The sequence below is a fragment of the Lactuca virosa genome, chromosome 9 (genome assembly GCF_052849685.1).
Source record: "Lactuca virosa cultivar CGN04683 chromosome 9, Lactuca_virosa_CGN04683_v6, whole genome shotgun sequence".
Taxonomy (NCBI): domain Eukaryota; kingdom Viridiplantae; phylum Streptophyta; class Magnoliopsida; order Asterales; family Asteraceae; genus Lactuca; species Lactuca virosa.
The window spans coordinates 20,340,693-20,361,578 of NC_136434.1; the positions used below are offsets into that span (position 1 = coordinate 20,340,693).

Below are 20,886 nucleotides of genomic sequence, written 5' to 3' on the forward strand. Positions count from 1 at the left end.
TTTCGTTGTTAGGTTTTACATATATTGTTAATGTAAATATTTATGTCTTTTGATTGTTAAGGTAATCGCAAGGATCCGTCATAAGATCCCAACGCATCATGTCTCATCCTCTCTAATAAATAAATGTGTTTTTTTGCCACTTGTCACACTCTCATTTAATTTGTCAAATGTCATTTTGTCATAATTTTAAAATATTTATTTTCCACTTGTTCTTTAATTCAATTTTTATTTTTCAATATATAATTAGTTTAGTTTCTATAAATTAAACATACCATAATGATTATATTAATTTTAAATTTCAAATTTCAAATTTCAAATTTAAATAAATTTACAGTTGAAACTTTCGTATTTAATATTTTGTTATAATTAATTTTAATTTACTTTTTTGCATGTTTTTTTTTTATTTTTTTTCTTCATAATTTCAAATTCAAATAAACTTACCGTTTAATAATTTGTATTTAACATTTTGTTTTAATTAACCCGTATAATATACGGGTCTCACAACTAGTGTTCAATATGTTCGAGTTCCATCATGTCTTGAATCGTTATCATTCTTTTTTTTCAAAGTTTATGAATAACTAGGCACTAGCATATGAATAACTAGCATATTAAAATTTAAATAATCTCAATTATAAAATATTAGATAACGATTAATAACAAATCACTAGCTTTTTTATATTTTACGCGTAAAGGTTTTATCAACTAACCGTTAAATAAGATCAGTTTTAGTTTAGGTTCGGCCGTTTGCTTGGAACAGTAGGGGTGAACATATTAACCGAAAAACCGAACCATGACTAAATTAACCGATATAACCGAACCAATTTAACCGAACCATTACTAAAAGATATGGTGTTGTTTTTAATTTTGGTTAACCGAATACATATGGTTCGGTTATGGTTTTCATCTAAAACCGAACCACTATAAACCCAACCAATAATATTAATAATTTTTTTGAGAGAATTTTATATATGTCCTTACAAAACCTATAAATTACGTATATATCCTTATAAAAATTAAAATTACATCAATATCCTTGAGAAACTTGTAAACTCTCATATATGTCCAAATTATTATTTTAAACGTAATTAAACTATTTAAATATTATAAAAGAAGTACATATGAATTATTTATTAATAAAATTATTAAAATAAGTTTACCATTTTGAAAACAAATATAAACAAAATAAGTCTCTTGTAAAAGGAAAATCATCGACAGTGTACATATAGAGCAGAAAACATAAATCGACAAACTGCAATTGATTTTCAAATATACAATATAATAAGGGAAAATGACTTAGGAGGGTAACTACTTCTTATCTGTGTTCACATATTGGCAACTTCTTCTTTTTTGTACATAAGAAAACAACTAACTTGTTTTAACTGTTTAAATTACACCAATATTACCGGCTAATACATGTTTTAACCGGTAACTCAAAGGGAAAATGACTTAGGAGGGTAACTACCTCTTATCCGTGTTCACATATTGGCAACATCTTCTTTTTTGTATATAAGAAAGCAACTAACTTGTTTTAACTGTGTAACACCCAAAAATCATGACCAAAAATTTCGTTTTTAATTTAATACTAAAACCATAATTGTCAAACCATTAATTTAATACTCCGGCATCGGGCCCCGCCTGGCATCGAGCCCCGCTCGGTATACAGATCTGTCTCGCTTAGGCCCCGCCTGTCTCCGGGCCCCGTCCGCTAAACACATACAATCATATAACATGCTAACACATAAAGAAACATACTCTACTGTATCTCTGTCCTAAGAAACATACTCTGCTAATAATGAGATACAGAACCTCGTCCGTACTCAGCTAGTTCCAGCCAGGGCTTCAGCAGTGCAATGTGAGTCTCCTCACTGTGTGAATGGGTCTAAGGCCACAATGACAGCCCATGTAGTCTATGAGTAGGAAGACCCGGGGGTTAGCCCTAGGCATTGTATGCTAGTATGTTATTCCGGACCAAGGTCCGATGCCGGGCAGGTGCCCAAGGAATGTTTGCATGTTAGATTATACTTGTTGTCTGTGTGATACTTGTATGTGCCTGGTAGGGAGGTGAGTGTGGGCGAGGTCCCGTATCTCATCACTAGCTGAGTACGGACGAGGTTCCGTATCTCATTATTAGCAGAGTATGTTTCTTAGGAGAGGGATACAATAGAGTATGTTTCTTTATGTGTTATCATGTTATATGATTGTATGTGTTTAGTGGGCGGGGCCTAAGAGAGACAGATTTGTATACTAAGCGGGGCTCGATGCCAGGCGGGGCCTGATGCCGGGCGGGGCCCGATGTCGGAGTATTAAATTAATGGTTTGACAATTATGGTTTTAGTATTAAATTAAAAACGAAATTTTTGGTCATGATTTTTGGGATGTTACACAGTTAAAACAAGTTAGTTGCTTTCTTATGTACAAAAATAAAGAAGTTGCCAATATGTGAACACGGATAAGAGGTAGTTATCCTCCTAAGTCATTTTCCCTTTGAGTTACCGGTTAAAACATGTATTAGCCGGTAATATTGGTGTAATTTAAACAGTTAAAACAAGTTAGTTGCTTTCTTATGTACAAAAAAAAAAGTTGCCAATATGTGAACACGGATAAGAGGTAGTTACCCTCCTAAGTCATTTTCCCATATAATAAAGTCGAACTTCCTATCAATCAAGTTTATTCATACTTATCATTTGTCAAGAAATCTTGAGTTTCAATTCGATGAGCTAATGGTTATGGTTCGGTTTTGACCAATAACCGAACCAAACGGACCCATACGGTCCCTATGGAACAACATATGAAATTACGATTTTTTTTATTTCTTATTATATTTTTTAATTGTTAATATATACCCTTTTTGCATAAATGCCCAACCGAACCTTCGCTTTCCGAACCTCGGCTTGAGGTCCCGTCATACTCGAGCTTTTTGCGATGGTCACACTTTCTTCTCCCTCATAAAAGCACTTTGTCAGGTCGATTGTTGTGTTATGGTCCATATTAAACATTAAAACTGAATCTTCAGGAAAGTTCGTTGGATTTTCATCCGTTTTGCGGAGTTTATCTTGTTCTTGATCGGACAGTGTGCGTTGAATTGTATGCAATTGTAATAATCGACTGAAGTTTAACTTTACTGCAACTGCGTTTTTTCAGAATTTCGGGAAAAAAACTCAAAATTGATTGAAGATAAAAGTTGCGTATTGAAATTCGGAAGGATTTGGCATTTTTAGTAGCAGAGAGTACGCGACTTCGTAACCTTTGGTTTACAGTTTGAGTATTAGGAAAGTAGCAATTAGTTTTCATTGAATTTAGCTTAATTGAGGATCATGGTTCGTGACTTCGTTCGGTTTGCAATGCAGGATTTGTTCTACCGGACTACTGGTATGCTACGAGGCGGTTTGATGAGAAAATATGGAATTACTTGCAGTAAAGTTTATTTGTTATTTAATTTTAATGAATTAACGCGAATTGTTTTTAATGATTTTGTAGAGATTATCGTGGAGAAGAATCTCGACTCACCGTTATAATTAGGTGTTCTGAACCAATCATGTCGCAGAATTGGGAAGCTGATAAGATGTATGCAATGCTTAATCTTTGACTTCGTGTTTACGTATTGTTTGCTGTTACTTATTACCAATTTTAGTTATTCAATCATATGAACGGGTTTAGTTGATCAGGATAGTAAGGGCGTGCTTGGTTCATGGATTCCAATGGAATCTGAAGGAATTGGAAAGAGAAATTCGATTAAAAGATATCAAAATTTCAGTATGTGATAGTCTGAGATGATTTAACTTCTATCAAATTCCTTTTTGCTAGGCTGGATGTTTACATCCACGACTATTTGTTAAAACGGAAGATGCACACATCCGCAAAAGCTTTCATGACAGAAGGGAAGGTTGCTACAGATCCTGTAGGTATGTTGTTGAGTTGTTCTTATGTGTACAATCTGGGCATCCTTTATAGATCTAAGGCTTTTGATGATCCACTAATTGGTTTATTTCTATTTTTTATATTGATGATTGGAGCTTCAAAGGATAATAGAAACATAGCATGATTTTAAAGAATCATTCTTATGCATGCAGCACACCAACAGATATATACATGTTATACACATGATGCATGCAATGTGAATTTGAGTCTGTTTGAGTTTTCAAATTTCAGCTATTGATGCTCCTGGTGGATTTCTTTTGGAATGGTGGTCTGTCTTCTGGGATATATTTATTGCAAGGACAAATGAGAAACATTCTGAGGCTGCTGCATCATATATAGAGGTCTCTTCTCTCTGACTTTTCTTGTTCTTGTTTTTATACTAGACATTTTCACTGGTGAAAAACTGGTTTCACTTTTCTTTTCCCATACTTTATCTTCTTTTTCTCTTATTCTCAAAAACCAATGTCAGACACAACAAATGAAAGCAAAAGAGCATCAACAGCAGCTGCAAATGCAACAGCTGCATCTGATGCAACAAAGAAATGTTCACTTACAAAGAAGGGATCCTAATCATCCTCCACTTGGTGGCTCTGTAAATGCTATGAATATGAATGGTGATGGGATGATGGGAAAGCCATCAGCCAGTAGTAGTACACTTGGTGTGAAGTTGCAAGAGGAACCCATGAAGCATTCTCATTCTATGGTTTCAGAAACATCTCCAGCTCTTCTTGATTCCAACAGGATGACCCTTATGAAATCAGCCACAAATCATCAAGGGTAAATCAGTATTTTCATCAATGAAGATGCTCCTTTTTTCCTTTCTCCATAGATTGGTTTGGTCTTTATGTTCTGTTTTTACGTTGATTCAGCCTGTTGATACCAGGCAATTCTCCGAATGTATCTTCAACTTTGCAGCAAATTCAAGGGAGACCTCAGTTGAATACAGTATATTTCCAACACTCTATAAATATATGCTTTTCTTATTCTCTCTGTTCTATGTTTGGCTCATGAGCTTCTACAAATCCTAGGAGATCAAACAAGAAGTTAACTTGGGTAATACACAGAAATCCTTGCCTACAGATCCTTCATCAATTTATGGACAGGCAATTTTGCAGTCAAAGTCTGGACTGGGTGGTGTGGGTAAGACATATATTTCTTTGATTTTACTTGTTTATTTTGAGTGAATTTTAATTCCATCCATTCAGGATTGAATCAAGGTGTTACAGGTCTTCCATTAAAGGGCTGGCCTCTAACTGTAAGTTATCATGGTTTTTTCTTTCTTTCATCTTATGTTATTAATTAGTTTGAACTTTGAAGGGTAAATCTGACAATTGGTATCAACATGGTTTTCAGGGAATTGACAGTTTATGCCCCAATATGGGTTTGCAAGTACAAAAACCCAATATGCAAAACCAAAATCAGTTTTATTTGGCATCACAGCAGCAACAGGCCTTAGGAGCTTCACCAAATTATGGGGCTATTGGATTACCTAGAGGCAGTCAAAGTATGAAAGATGGTCAACCCACAAGAAATGATGGATCTGTAGGCTCTCCGGGTCAAATGAATTCACCCAAGGTTATGATTTTCCTTTTATAATCCAAATTATGCACAACCAATAAGAAACATGCATCAATTAATAATATTTTGGTTGCATTATTGCCTTGATGTTGACGTCATATAATATTATTTAACAGATGAAGATGCCTCAGATGCAACAATCTACTTCCCAACAGCAGGACCAGTTACAGCAACAGGTTGAGATTTTGTAGATGATCCCCTATTAATTGCACAATCTATTGAATATGAAATTATAAATTCAAACCATTGATTGGTTTGATTGTATGATACTTAGATAAATTATGAAGCAAAAGTAAATTCCTTAATGTGCTATAATTTAGGATAATTGAATGTAAATAAGTGATTTTTTTTTTTATAAAAATAATTATCTTATTTAAATACCATTACAAAAATGGTCCCTATAGTATAATGGGAATTACAAGTTCAGTCCAGCTTTTGATTTCCTTACATGGGAAATTCTCATGGTTTTAATTTGTTGCTAGTTTGGTCCCTCTGACTAACACTATTAATAAAAGACCGTTAAATTGCATGTAAAAAGACATTTTTAAACCCACTTTTTTTGTCAGTATTTTCTTGTTTTATCCATTTTTGTGTGTGTGTTTTTTATGTTCATCAACAACATAGTGAAACCAGAAAAATAACCAACATTGACTTGATTTTAATCCAGTCTTCCACAGAAACCCAAATTAAATCACCGGTTATTTTCATTTCCACTATACCCCAATGACCATTTTTGTAATTTACTCCAAATATAATATAATTAAAAAAAACTAATAAAAACTTTTACTTTTAAAGATAATTAGAAGAAAAATAAAATATATTATAATCAAGAAAATAGTTTAATAAAAACTTATGAGAAAATTACAAATTTGGTCCCTGTGGTATATTAATTTTTCCAAAGGTAAAATGGTCATTTTTGAAAAAATCTAACGACTCACGGACCAAAACCACAACAAAATAGGACTATGGTGATAACTTTGGGACAAAATCAAAAGTCGGACCAAAGCTGAGATTTTGAGTAAAGCAAAGGGACCAGATTTGTAATAAAAGTGTCTGTTTTATGTTTTATTGATGAATTTTGTGTGGGTTGAAAGTTGAAACTTTTTAGCAGAGTAACAGAAAAAGAAAACAACAGCATTCTTCTTCAGCTGGGCCAGCCAACAGTAGTGGCACAGGGAATACACCAAGCTCCCCAGCATCAACTCACACACCAGGGCCTGGAACTGCTGATGGAATGACAACAACAGCTACCAAAACCATCATCATGTATCCTTCTTCTGATCAGGGAACAGCTGCCATTGCCTCCTCAACAAATCAGCTCGTAAGTATTTTTTTTTTTTTTTTTTTTTTTTTTTTTTTTTTAATATTATATATGCAATTGGGTGGGAATCGAGTTTTGTTTCATATTGCAGGATGACATTGAGCATTTTGGGGATGTTTCCCTGGATGATAACGTGGAATCCTTTCTGCAACATGAAGGAGGAGGAGGAGATGGAAGACAGGTTTATGGTGCAATGACGCAACACAAGACAGAGTCTTCTTCCTCTAAGGGTTTGTTGTTTATTTAGTCATAATATCACTCCAGACCCGTTTGTTTGTTTTTGTGGAAAATTCAAATAAATTTATAATTAATTAACAGGTTTTTGGTTTGGGGAAGTTGGCTGTATCCGGACAAGAAAGAAGGTCTTGTGCTGTCATTTTTCTTCAGATGGGAAGTTGCTAGCTAGTGCTGGCCATGACAAAAAGGTAAACTGCTTCTTAATTGGCTATATAATTAGGTTTGTTTTTTCTTGTAAAAATCCAACATAAAGTGAAGTTTAATTACTATATTCAGGCACTTCTATGGAACATGGATACCCTACACCTACAAACAGAGACCACCCCTGAAGAACATCAGTTCTTAATTACTGATATTCGTTTCAGACCAAATTCCACCCAGTTTGGAACCACTTCCCTCGATCAATCTGTACGAATATGGGATGCAGCTAATGTAACCTTTCTTTCTTAATTTGTTTCCTTCCTTCATGTTCTTACATTTTTTTAAGTTAATTTTTGTTTTACTAATCTCGTTTTCAGCCAAGCTATTGTCTACATGCACACATGGGACATACCTCACATGTTATGTCACTAGATTTTCATCCGAAGAAGACGGATCTCTTTTGCTTCTGTGATAGCAACAACGAAATTCAATACTGGAATATGAACCCATTCCAATGCACTCGTGTTTCCAAGGTTGGTAAGGAATATTCTCATTCTGGCTGATCATTTTCTTATAATATAGCTAACCAACCACCATTAATTCTATCTTATGGGTGTAGCAGGGAGGTAGTGCACAAGTGCGATTCCAACCCGGAAGTGGACAATTACTGGCATCTGCAGCAGCTAAAGTTGTGTCCATTTTTGATGTTGAAACCGATAGACAAACGCATTCCTTGCAGGTATATATTATATATGTGATCACCAAAAAAGAGTTTTTATAATGCATCGAGTTTGAGTTTATGTTAAGTTTTAATACAATTAATGTTGTCAGGCACATATGGGAATTGTAAACTACTTGTGCTGGGACATGAATGGAGAGTATTTGGCTTCTGTAAGTGATGACGTTGTGAGAGTGTGGTCTGTGGCCTCTGGGGAATGTATTCATGAGCTCACTTCCAATGAAAACCAATTCTATTCCTGTGTCTTCCATCCAAGTTATTCTGCTCTTTTGGTTGTCGGTGGAATGCGGGTAAGTGATTTCGTTTTTATATACTCTATTAAACTTAAATGCTTTGTTTTCTACTTTTGTTGGATGGAAAGGTAATAGAATGAGTCATGATATGTTTAGTTTGGTTGGTGTATACTAATATTTGATTCTTTTACATTATATGTAAATACAAGCTGGTATACTTTTAATATTATTAGATGTATAACTATGAAATTTATATTATAGAAAACTAAAAAGTTGAACATACTAAATAAAAGCTTGTTATTATCCAAATAAGATTAAGTTAAAAATATTTGTGGAAAATAAAAATATATCTTATTTAAATTCATGAAATCTTTAGAAAAGATTTGTCTCATTAATTTTTTTTTTTATATATATATAATACTAGCTAGGTTGTATTAAAACTTTCATAATGGAATGAAAAAAAGCACCCCTGTCTAAACAATGAAAATTAACAAAATAGAAGAAATCATTTGTTCAAGATTGGTCTATAACTATTACATCCTATTAAGCAAAATAAACAATTTTTTGTTTTCATTCCAATAGAATACTCCATTGTATTCTTTCTTCGATTTTGTCACACTAAAGACCACCTAATGGTCTATTAATTTTGTTGGATGAAATGGAATGACGAAGCAATGTAACGAGTCATTCCATGAACATGTTTGGTTGGTCTATACGCTATAGTAATTGAATAATTTTTCTTATGAATTTGTTAAATCTTATATAATACAATAATAGTTTTAACATTATTCTATATATTATTTAATTTTAATTATAGAATTTATTAATCACAAAAGTAAAAGACCTAACCATAATTAAATCTCATCAGAACCCAAATAAGATTATAACAAACTTTTTTTTAGAAAATATAATTATAACGTAACTTATATCATTAAATTCTTAAAAAAAATATTTGTCATTAATTAATTAAAATAAAAACAAAAATAGGTTATATTACAACTTTCATTCTACTCCATGATGAAATGAAAAAATACCCATGCCTAAAGAATCAAAAATTAGCAAAATGGAATCAATTCCATTAGCCAAAGCAAACAACTTTCTATCATTCCAATAAACTGAACCATTTCATTCCCTCATACCAAACATTAACTAACTATCTTATTTATTTATGTCAAAAATTTGAGCTCAAAAATAAACCTTTCTACTTTCTTTGAATATATTTTGCAGTCTTTGGAGCTATGGAACATGGCTGAAAACAAGAGCATGACGGTTCCAGCTCACGACAACATAATTGCTGCTTTGGCACAGTCCCCTGTTACAGGGATGGTTGCTTCTGCAAGCCATGACAGTTCTGTTAAGTTATGGAAATAACCCAATATTCCTGCATCAATCTCATATATATATATATATATATATATATATATATATATATATATATATATATATATATATATATATATATATATATAGTTATAATGTTGTATGAATGTCACTGATATTTGCCACTTCAAAATATATGGTTTCGGTTAGGAGTAGATTGTTTGTCCTCAAGTCAAACGCACCGAAATGTCTCCTAATAAGATCATACAATTTCGTGTACTTTTTTTTCCTGGGTAGGGATGACAGTGAGATGGATATGGGATATGTATTGGTGATCACAGTCCTATATCCGATTATAAAACCCTCTCCGTTAAGTACCCCGTTATTAAATGGACATCAAGTTGCGGGTATACCTGTAGGTAATGGGTATCCCAGTTTATAATCTCACTCAATAGGTTAAAATTTCTATTATCTAAAGCCTGATCACAAACTTATCTTAAAAATAACTTCAAGTTTTGAATGATTCTAATTTTAACAAAATCAACAAATCTTACATATAACAAATGGTGTATAAATATAATCAATCATAACATAAGTAGTAAAACAATGTCATCAATCTCCATTCCTCTGTTCTATTGATCTCACATTATCATCAATTCATTATTTTATCAAGTTGAGTACTTGCCAAGCGAATGAGGCGTTGCTGGAATGTTGGTGTTGCTGTTTTGTAGGATATCAGTTGAACAATGCAGTCACTAACCATTTGGCCTATCTTCCCACACCTAAAAAATGGCTTACTATCATAGGGGTTTTAGAAGATACATTAGGCTTGTTAGTTCCAACTAACTTGCTCTCCATCAAACCTCCTCTTGTTTGCTTATCTATCAGTTTTCCTTTAGCCTTTAGTTTGAAAAAACATGGAAACATGGGCATCAAGGCTTTCCTCATCTTTACTCACTTCTCTTCCTCATAAATGACTTGTCACTTTAATCATCTGTTTCATCAGAAATCATCTTTCCTTTGGACAAAAACACAAATGCAGCCTGTGACGTTCTACGAGTGCCCAATGAATTCTTTCATGGACATATTCATTTGGTTCTTGATTTTTCCATGGTTCAAAAAAGTACCATACAAATTTTAGATGTTCATATCCTTCATTTTGTCACCATTTTCAACACAATAATGATCTCTTCCCAATGAACATGAAGAAACTTGTGAAGTAACACATATATAATTACTTTTCATTATGTCTAAACTTTTCATATCATTAACCAAACACACTAAAATCCTGTAAAAGGTTTGAGTGATTGATTTACTCTTGAATGTAAAGAAGAATGCATAGTCTGGAGTTAGACTAAGATTTTTTTGTTCCTTCATATCTTGGAAGATAAATATAGTTAGTCTAAGGAAGTTAATCTATATATATTAGTTTTCAAATATGGCGGGAAGAGTTGAGACTGTAACTGTTATTGGATAAATAACCATCAATCCATGTTTGCACAATCATCCTATTTTCTTGGTCAGTTGGATAACACCCTTGAAATGATATATATAGAGTCTTTAGTTTCACTTAAGGACCTTGAGCGCCAAGTCCTTAAATTGTCAATTACTCTGATCTTCTTTGAAATATATAAACTGTTAGAGAAATTAAACAAGCAACATTAGAAGGTTTCGAACTCATGGGTAATTATGACTCCAATTACATATAAGGACATCCACAATACATTGAACTCCATAGAGTTCAATGGATTGTCACATCATCTTTCTACAATCTATACAACTCTATCATTTTTTTTTCCTACAATGCATTGAGCTCTACAAAGTTCAATAGAATGTCACAAAATGTAATTTATAGTAAATATTTAAGAATTACAAACTTTCATTTTTCCCATTGAAGAGTTCAATGGTCATTGAACTCCAAATCCATTGAATGCCAATGTGACATCTCATAATGGTAAAGTTTCATCCATTGAATGACATATAGAATTGTCACCTCATTCAACTCTCCTATTGAACTCATCATTGTGGATGCTCTAAGCACACATAAATTTAGTGTAATAATTTATATTTCATAGTTAATACATAATATAATTTTTATTACATAATTTAACCTGCACAATGTATGGATGGATGTTCGCCTAGTATAACATATATATTTGGAGTTATTTTCAACTTTCAGATCACACTTACCTGGCATTACATTCGAATTAAAGTTAACATTCTTATAGAACTCCATGATCCAAAATGTTGTAAAATACGACGGATCCAAATTGACTTACATAATATTAGCTCAATGCGGAATGGGATCAAAAATTATCAAAGCGTAATAATCACAACGAAATACGAATAAAATAAATAGAATAGAGACACAGGAATTTACGTGGAAACCCAAATCGGGAAAAAACCACGGGCAGAGGAAGCCGAGAAACAATTCACTATAATTTGCAGTGTTTACAGGGATTATGAAAGAGATTACAAATAGAGTGGGAGAGCTAAAATATACGGTGGTGTATCAATATATATATATATATATATATATATATATATATATATAATGCTTTACTATACATATATATATATATATATATATATATATATATATATAATGCTTTACTATACATATATATATATATATATATATATTTGATTTGGTTCGTGGGGTTATGTTGTAATGAAATGGGTTAGGCTATTTATAGCCAAAGGAATACCAAACGATTTGAACTACATATGTCGTCCAAAGAATTTGCGCCTACCAAATTAGAATAACAAATAGATATATATTACTATTTATGGTCAAAAGGTTGGCAATGTGAGGCGCCTCCATTTATGACCAAAATTGTTGCGCCTCCATCTTCTAATTCATATATATTAGTCAAAGTCTCCGTCCATTATTATTTCACATTTCTTATATATTACTATTCATAGTCAAACTATGAATAGTAAATGATAAGTTACGGAAATAACCCCTGAACTATTTGCCACTTGCTAATTTTGGAGGCAACTTTTCCACAATCTCCACCTTGACATCAAAATTAAGCAAGTCATGCTTAACGATTAGTCAAAACCTATAGCTCATCAAACTCTAAAACTTCCATAAGAACCTGTAATTTTATATAGAGAAAAATTGTTTCCGAAAAATAAATAATACTTCCTCCACCTACGAGCCTTCAGGCTCAACTGCGATCAGAAACACCCGTCATGTCCAAACATAATTTGAATTTGGCTATAGGAAGACTTTTAGTGAACATATCAGCGGGATTATAATCTGTATGAATCTTGTCCACAACACAATCACCTTTTTCAATGATATCCCGCACAAAATGATAACGAATATCAATATGCTTTGTTCGGTCATGAAACATTTGATCTTTACTCAAGAAGATAGCACTCTGGTTGTCACAGAAAACTGTGGTCACCTTTATTCTATCATCGAGTTCTCCAAATAACCCCTTCAACCAGATATCTTCCTTAACTGCTTCTGTAATCGCCATGTACTCTGCCTCGGTAGAAGACAGGGCAACTGTAGACTGTAACTGGGCTTTCCAACTAACAGCACAACCATTTAGAGTAAACACATACCCTGTAATTGATCTTCGTTTATCCAAATCTTTGCCATAATCTGAATCAACATATCCGAACACCCCAGTGTTAGATTTACCAAAACGTAAACACATAGAAGACGTACCACGTAAATAACGAAAAATCCATTGTACTGCTTTCCAGTGTTCTTTCCCCGGGTTCGCCATGTATCTACTAACCATGCTAACAACATAAGCCAAATCAGGGCGCGTGCAGATCATAGCATACATCAAAGATCCAACAGCACTAGAGTATGGAACACGTGCCATGTAAGCCATATCAGTCTCATTAGTAGGACTCAAAGCGGATGATAGCTTGAAATGAGCTGCAAAAGGTGTGTTGACAGACTTTGCTTCGTGCATACTGAAGCGTCTTAGGACTTTCTCAATATAACTTTTCTGAGAAAGATGCAAGATCCTAGACTTCCTGTCACGAATAATTTCCATACCTAAAATCTTTTTGGCAGCTCCTAAGTCCTTCATTTCAAATTCAGCTTTCAACTGGTCTTTTAACTTCTGAATCTCCTTCATATCTTTTGCTGCAATCAACATGTCATCCACGTACAAGAGTAAGTAGATCTTTGAACCATTGTCACCTTTCTTGAAATAAACGCAGCTATCATAGGTGCACCTGCTGAATTTGTGACTGGTCATGAAAGAATCGAACCTCTTGTACCATTGTCTAGGAGACTGCTTGAGGCCATAAAGAGATTTGTTCAATTTGCATACGTAGTTCTCCTTTCCAGGAACTGCAAAACCTTCAGGTTGTTGCATAAAAATCTCTTCCTCAAGCTCACCATTTAGGAAAGCTGTAGTGACATCAAGTTGTTCTAACTCAAAATCGTTAGAAGCAACCAACCCCAACAATACACGAATGGAAGTATGTTTGACAACTGGGGAATAAATGTCAGTGTAATCAATACCAGGAATCTGACTGTAGCCTTTAGCTACTAACCGAGCTTTGTATCTTGGTTTATCATTTGGGTTGACAGGTTCCTTGATCTTGTAGACCCATTTGCATTTAACTGGTCTCTTCCCTTTCGGAATAGGAACTAAATTCCAAGTACTGTTTCGCTGCAAAGATTCCATCTCATTTTGCATAGCGAGCATCCAATCATTTGAGTCTTCAGATTCGATAGCCTCGTCATAATTCGTAGGCTCCGTTGCGGACTCAATATTATCAGCAACAATAAAAGCATAAGCAACCAAATCAGATTCAGCATACCTCTTCGGAGGAATAATCTGTCTTCTCGGTCTATCTCTTGCAATGCTTGGAGTAGTAGCTTGTGGTTGTGAAGGTGTTGAATCTTCACCAACAACATGCTCATCCGACGAAGAAGAATCTTGATGCTGATTTGTACTCTGATTAGTGGTAGGTGAAGTAGGAAGCTCCACCTCCATTTGAGCATTCTCTTTATTTGCTTCGGATGATACATCTGATGCATCTGTTCTTTTAGAAGAGTCAGCAACTGGTTGAATTATAGCAGACTCATCAAAAGTAACATCTCTTGAGATGATAATTTTCTTCAAATCAAAGCTCCATAACTTGTAACCCTTTACACCTTGATTGTACCCAAGAAAAACGCATTTGATTGCTCTTGGTTCTAGCTTCCCATTGTCAACTCGTGCATACGCTGGACATCCGAATGGTTTTAAATCTGAATAATTGGCAGGTTTACCGGACCATAACTCAAACGGAGTTTTCTTCTCGATTGCTCGTGACGGTGATCGGTTGATAACATAGCAAGCAGTCGAAGCAGCCTCCACCCAAAAAGACTTTGGCAATTTGGAATTAGAAAGCATACACCGGACCTTCTCCATAATGGTGCGATTCATCCTTTCAGCTACACCATTTTGTTGAGGTGAATGGACTACTGTGCGATGTCGAGTAATGCCTTCCTTTTGACAATATACATTAAACTCTTCTGAGCAAAACTCAAGTCCATTATCTGTACGAAGATACTTTAACAACAGACCTGATTGCTTTTCAACCTGAACTTTCCAATTTCTGAAGGTAGAGAAAACGTCTCCTTTATGTTTTAAGAAGAAAGACCACACCTTCCTGGAGAAATCATCAATAATAGTGAGCATATAAATAGCTCCACCTTTTGAAGCAACTCGAGCTGGTCCCCACAAATCCGAGTGGACATAATCAAGTAGTCCTTTCGTTGTATGGATACCACTTGCAAACCTTACTCGTTTTGCCTTGCCATATACACAGTCTTCACAGAAATCCAAATCAACAATCTTTTGTTGACCAAGTAAACCTCTTTGACTCAATTCTAACATGCCTTGAAAACTCATATGGCCGAGTCGAAGGTGCCAAAGACGGGACTGATCTGGATCAGAAAGAGACTTTGAAACAACAGCAGCATCACTCGAAATTGTTTGCCCGTCAAGAAAGTAAAGATCTGAGGTTTTTCGTTTGGCTCTCAGTTTGTCGGAACCGTCTTTGAATACCCTGAGAACTCCACCTTTACCAGCAAACTTGTATCCCTTTTTGTCAAAGGAACTGAGAGATAACAAGTTTCTTCTGAGGTCAGGAACATATCTAACATCCCCCATGGTTCGAATAACTCCGTCAAACATACGGATCCTGACTGAACCATGTCCAAGAACTGGACATGTAGTATTGTTACCCATCAACACATAGCCCTGGTTAACCTTTTCAAATGTGTAAAACCAACTTTTGTTGTGACACATATGAAAAGTACAACCAGAGTCGAGTATCCAATCACCAGTGGAATCCAGTTTATCTGAATAAACTGTCAAAAGTTCTCCAATACCTTCAACCTCAGCTACATCGGCTTCACCCGAAGTGCTAGCTTGTTTGCCATTTGCTGCCGTCTTCTCTTTTTCTTTATTCTTCAACTTGAAGCATTCTTCAAGCACATGTCCCTTCTTGTGACAATAGTTGCAAAACTTTCGTTTGCCTTTTGACTTGGATATGGTTCTGTTGGAAGATTGAAAAGTTCTACTTCTCTCTGTTGTTCTTCCTCTGGCATTCAAACCTTCGGCTTTAGCATCACTTGAACCACCACCAGTAATATGCTTCATCTTCTCTTTGGAATCCAAAGCTGTATAGACTTCATCTAAAACTAGAGTGTCACGGCTATAGATAATAGTATCACGAAAATGGCTATAGGATTCTGGCAACGACGATAGTAAGAATATAGCCAAGTCTTCATCTTCATACTGAACATCCATATTCTCTAAGTTATTTACTAACTCTTTAAATGTGGATATATGTTCAGTTAGAGAGCCTCCTTCAATCATCTTGAGATTGAACAACCGTTGCTTCAAATGCAACTTATTTGGTAAGCTCTTGGTCATCAACAGTTGCTCCAACTTTAGCCATAAAGAAGTCGCTGACGTTTCTTTTAGAACATCTTGCAAAACATCGTTTGACAAGTGCAAACGAATCTGGGATAAAGCCTTCAGATCTTTCATCTCCTTTTCTTTTTCGGTCCATGTATCGGGCATCTTATTGAAACCCAAGAGCGCCTTGTGTAAATCCATCTGAATGAGAATGTCTCTCATCTTTACTTGCCACAACGGAAATCGGGTGTTACGATCCAGTAGTGGAATATCGTATTTTACCGAAGACATGATTAATTACTTGATAAAATGATCCCAACGAGCTAATATCACAACCCGGAAGCTCTGATACCAAATTGTTGTAAAATACGACGGATCCAAATTGACTTAAATAATATTAGCTCAATGCGGAATGGGATCAAAAATTATCAAAGCGTAATAATCACAACGAAATACGAATACAATAAATAGAATAGAGACACAAGAATTTACGTGGAAACCCAAATCGGGAAAAAACCACGGGCGGAGGAAGCCGAGAAACAATTCACTATAATTTACAGTGTTTACAGGGATTATGAAAGAGATTACAAATAGAATGGGAGAGCTAAAATATACGGTGGTGTATATATATATATATATATATATATATATATATATATATATATATATATATATATATATATATATATATATATTGATTTGGTTCGTGGGGTTATGTTGTAATGAAATGGGTTAGGCTATTTATAGCCAAAGGAATACTAAACGATTTGAACTACATATGCCGTCCAAAGAATTTGCGCCTACCAAATTAGAATAACAAATAGATATATATTACTATTTATGGTCAAAAGGTTGGCAATGTGAGGCGCCTCCATTTATGACCAAAATTGCTGCGCCTCCATCTTCTAATTCATATATATTAGTCAAAGTCTCCGTCCATTATTATTTCACATTTCTTATATATTACTATTCATAGTCAAACTATGAATAGTAAATGACAAGTTACGGAAATAACCCCTGAACTATTTGCCACTTGCTAATTTTGGAGGCAACTTTTCCACACAAAATGTAGAAACCCTACACACAATTTTCAAAGAAGCAAATCCCGCCTTTTTTGCTAAAGTATTATATTCTTTTAACGTTCGCTCTTTTCCACCGGGATTAGCAATCATCATTATCATATCACTACTGATGACAGCCTTAGAAACATCGATATCGATGTTGGTCGTATGATCACTTGGTTGATTTTCAAGGTCGGGGATGATCGCTTCCACCGCCACGACCTTACCGGACTCTGGCAATGCCGCCCAACAGTTCTTTAGAACAGTGATGCATTCGTTGTCGCCCCAATCATGAAGTATCCACTAAAAAATGTTCATACATCACCATTATCTAATAGCGAGAAATATTATCATTAATTTAAACCAAGGTTTATTTAAAAAAAGTTGATGCATGTATGATGTATCAACCTTCAATTCATGAATATTACATCTCCTGTAGGAATACTTTCGAACATATCTCCTCCAACACCTATCCATAATATATGACGAGAAACCATGTCAATAAAGTTGTATAATTATAATGTATGTATATGTATGAAAATTGATACCTAGTGAAGAAGTTGCATCCTTGATGACATGGGGTAGATCAAAGTTGATGCCCTTAATGTTCGGGTTCTTTGAGACAATGATGTGATCAAGGTTAGCACCTAAACCACCACCCACATCTACCAACTGTTTTACGCCTTCAAATCCTTTGTACTTTCCAAGAAACATCTTCATGACTATTGTTGTGTTGTCATACATGCACTTGTTGAACACTTGATTGAATCTGTTGTCTTTTGCAGGGTACTCAAAAGCATGGACTCCATGGGCCCTGTTAAATGGGATCCCTCCATTGGCGACTGCATCTTTCAGGTAATACTGACCCAAAACAAATTATTTATATATCTATGAAGATCAAACTCGTGAACTTAGTTTTATATCATGAATTAAGTCATGCTATGATTATTTGAACAAGTCTAGATGGATTTGTTTGCGTGTGTTGAAGAAAATATCACTGAAAGCGGAATAGAGGTTAATGGTGTTTCCATTTTGATTCTTGAAATTAATTTGGTGATTTGTGTTATGATCATTCGGTTCTTTAGGCCTTTCGGAATGGGCACCACGAGCCATTCGTGATGATGAGCTCACCATATTCGTGAACACCACCCTGGTGCAATGTGGTGGATTGTGGTGTTGTAGAATGTGATCACCATCACAACCACAATTGACCACAACGAATTACTCTCTCTCTCTCTCTCTCTATTTGATTAAAAAATATATATTTTTATTTAAATAATAATAAAAAAGAATATAGTAATGTGGAGTGGTGTGTATATCAAAGAGTTATTGAAATAAAAGTCCTTAAGTTTGTCAAGTTTTATCGGTTTTGTTCGTGTGACGACTTTTTGTTCATTTATATCCTTAAGTTTTCCTAGTTTTTTCATTTTTGCCTTTTTTTTAATCTGTAATAACAGGTTTCTAGGTTATCATAAAATATTATATATTTGCAAAAAGCCCTTAAGTTTACAAATATTTTGCAAAAATCCCTTAAATTTACAAATATTTTACGTATTTACATATAGTATATTGTTTTTCATATTATATGAATTAAGGTTTTTTTTTTTGAACGGCTGAATGCAATAAAAAACCACACTCTAACAGGGAGCTAGAGCAAAAACGAACCAAATACATCAAGTTTAAAAGAGGAATTTGATGACATAGATGTGTCTTTTAGTTGGATAGAATATTTGATGACATAGATGTGTTTTTTAGTTGGATAGTTCATAGGAAGCATAAGTCCCAATTTAAATGGAACGATTATCTTCAAATCCTCTTTTAAACTTGATGTATTTAGTTCGTTTTTGGTCTAGCTCCTTGTAAAAGTGGTTTTTTTTAATGCATTCAGCCGTTCAAAAAAAACCCCTTAAAATGTAAAATATTTGTAAATTTAAAGGCTTTTTGCATATAATATTTTATGTTAACTTTGAAGCATGCTATTACAAGTGTAAAAAAATAAAAAATAAATTGGAAAACTTAAGGACATAAACGAACAAAAAATCATGATAGAGACAAAACCGACAAAATTTAATAAACTTAATGACTTTAATGTCAATAACCCTATACCAAACTCATGTGATAGTCAGTGACATGACAGCCTATGATTTATAGGTTAATGATAAATATACCGAATGACCTTATAAAAATTAGTCAACCGAACATAATCATTTTTATACATATTAATTATTTAAATTTATAGAAAAGCATATATTAATTATAAAAAACATACTAAAATTTGTCAAAATTTCTTTATAAGAAGTGCAAAATGTTGGTGTATGCAATGTTATTTTATCCTTTATCAATTTATTCAACACAATGGGTTTTTAGACATAAAAAAAAGTTTGATGAGGACCAAAATATTCAACTTTATACCTATGATATGTAAACAACAATATTTCACCTTTTTTGCTTTTTATGCAACAAGATTTCATCTTTTTTACTTATTTAATTATTCACTTTTATTTTTCGTATCCGTTTATGCAGCAAACATGAATCATTAATTAACCCCATTTGATCAAATGGTTTACCATGATAATTACACGTAAAGTGTTACATATTTTGTTTAACTACACATTAAGCATGCAAGTTGACAAAATTACATATAAGATGCAAATATAGATAACTGACCAACAATCGACAAATATATTATCATAGATCAGGAGAATTGATGAAGCAAGAGAAGTCCCGTCTTGATTACGAACATAGTTATTCGACAGTGGGGTCATGCCATATAAATTCTTAGAATTACCACTTTCATCGGTCACAAGGGTTGATGTGAGAATGGATTGGCTAGCAAGAAACCTAAGGATCCGTTCAGTTAAATCAGGGGTGTCGGGTTTTCGTGTAGGAAGACTAGAAGCAAGATCAAGAGAAGAGAATTGGGCATTAGGAGTCTTTGCCATGATCTCAAAGAGATCAAGTTAAATGGCAGTTTTGATGACCATGGGAAGAGCTATTGCCCCATTTATTTGCATACTTGTAGCATCCCTTCCTCTTCAGTTGACATATGCTGTAATCTTCTTCTAGTGACTCCATGATTGAACTTACTGGTGAATCTTTGCTATGAACGAGATACTATATGTACGCATAATATTTGGTATGCCTTCGTTGTAATATTCAAATAAAATTACAGTTTGATTTAACATCTTAACAAAAAATAAAAGTTTGTACTTTTCAATGATATATATAGTATGTATGTACGTATTGGGTAGAGTAACTGAGTGAGGAATGACTAAGAGCAGTCGGGTGTATTGATAAAACCATTAAACCAAAGACGATTAGAGTTTGGAAAGAAACCAAACGATGATACGTACTTTGATGCGTCCACGCAAACGTGGGTTTAACACTTGCACTAAACTACCCACACAAGGGAGATTAATTAAAATCCCTTAGGTTTGACGGT

At 34.1% G+C, this 20,886-nt stretch overlaps 1 protein-coding gene and 1 pseudogene across 5 annotated transcripts; one reads left to right on the top strand and one right to left on the bottom strand.

Annotated features, from left to right (window-relative positions):
• Nucleotides 1–2,881: 2,881 nt before the first annotated feature.
• LOC145137465 (transcriptional corepressor LEUNIG_HOMOLOG-like) lies at nucleotides 2,882–9,555 on the top strand. 5 transcript variants are annotated; one of them, XM_079071596.1, is made up of 18 exons: nucleotides 2,882–3,369; nucleotides 3,478–3,564; nucleotides 3,805–3,902; nucleotides 4,150–4,259; nucleotides 4,388–4,695; nucleotides 4,788–4,863; nucleotides 4,947–5,058; nucleotides 5,124–5,173; nucleotides 5,272–5,493; nucleotides 5,613–5,672; nucleotides 6,605–6,817; nucleotides 6,909–7,047; nucleotides 7,136–7,242; nucleotides 7,331–7,486; nucleotides 7,573–7,728; nucleotides 7,815–7,934; nucleotides 8,027–8,224; nucleotides 9,395–9,555. In XM_079071596.1, the coding sequence occupies exons 2-18, from the start codon at nucleotides 3,536–3,538 to the stop codon at nucleotides 9,536–9,538; spliced, it is 2,298 nt and encodes a 765-aa protein (XP_078927722.1). In that variant the 5' UTR covers nucleotides 2,882–3,369; nucleotides 3,478–3,535; the 3' UTR covers nucleotides 9,539–9,555. The 5 variants fall into 5 exon arrangements, with proteins under 5 accessions (XP_078927722.1, XP_078927726.1, XP_078927723.1 ...); XM_079071600.1 differs by having other exon boundaries at nucleotides 7,818–7,934; XM_079071597.1 differs by having other exon boundaries at nucleotides 6,608–6,817.
• A 1,730-nt stretch (nucleotides 9,556–11,285) lies between these two features.
• On the bottom strand, nucleotides 11,286–20,490 carry LOC145138993 (myricetin 3-O-methyltransferase 3-like; annotated as a pseudogene).
• Nucleotides 20,491–20,886: the final 396 nt, after the last annotated feature.

Excerpts from the sequence above, each read along its gene's own strand:
- LOC145137465 (XM_079071596.1), top strand. The coding sequence starts at position 3,536 with ATGTCGCAGAATTGGGAAGCTGATAAGAT. Across the intron at positions 5,174-5,271 it reads TAAAGGGCTGGCCTCTAACT|GGAATTGACAGTTTATGCCC; the intron begins GTAAGTTATCAT and ends CATGGTTTTCAG. Across the intron at positions 5,673-6,604 it reads AGGACCAGTTACAGCAACAG|CAGAGTAACAGAAAAAGAAA; the intron begins GTTGAGATTTTG and ends GAAACTTTTTAG.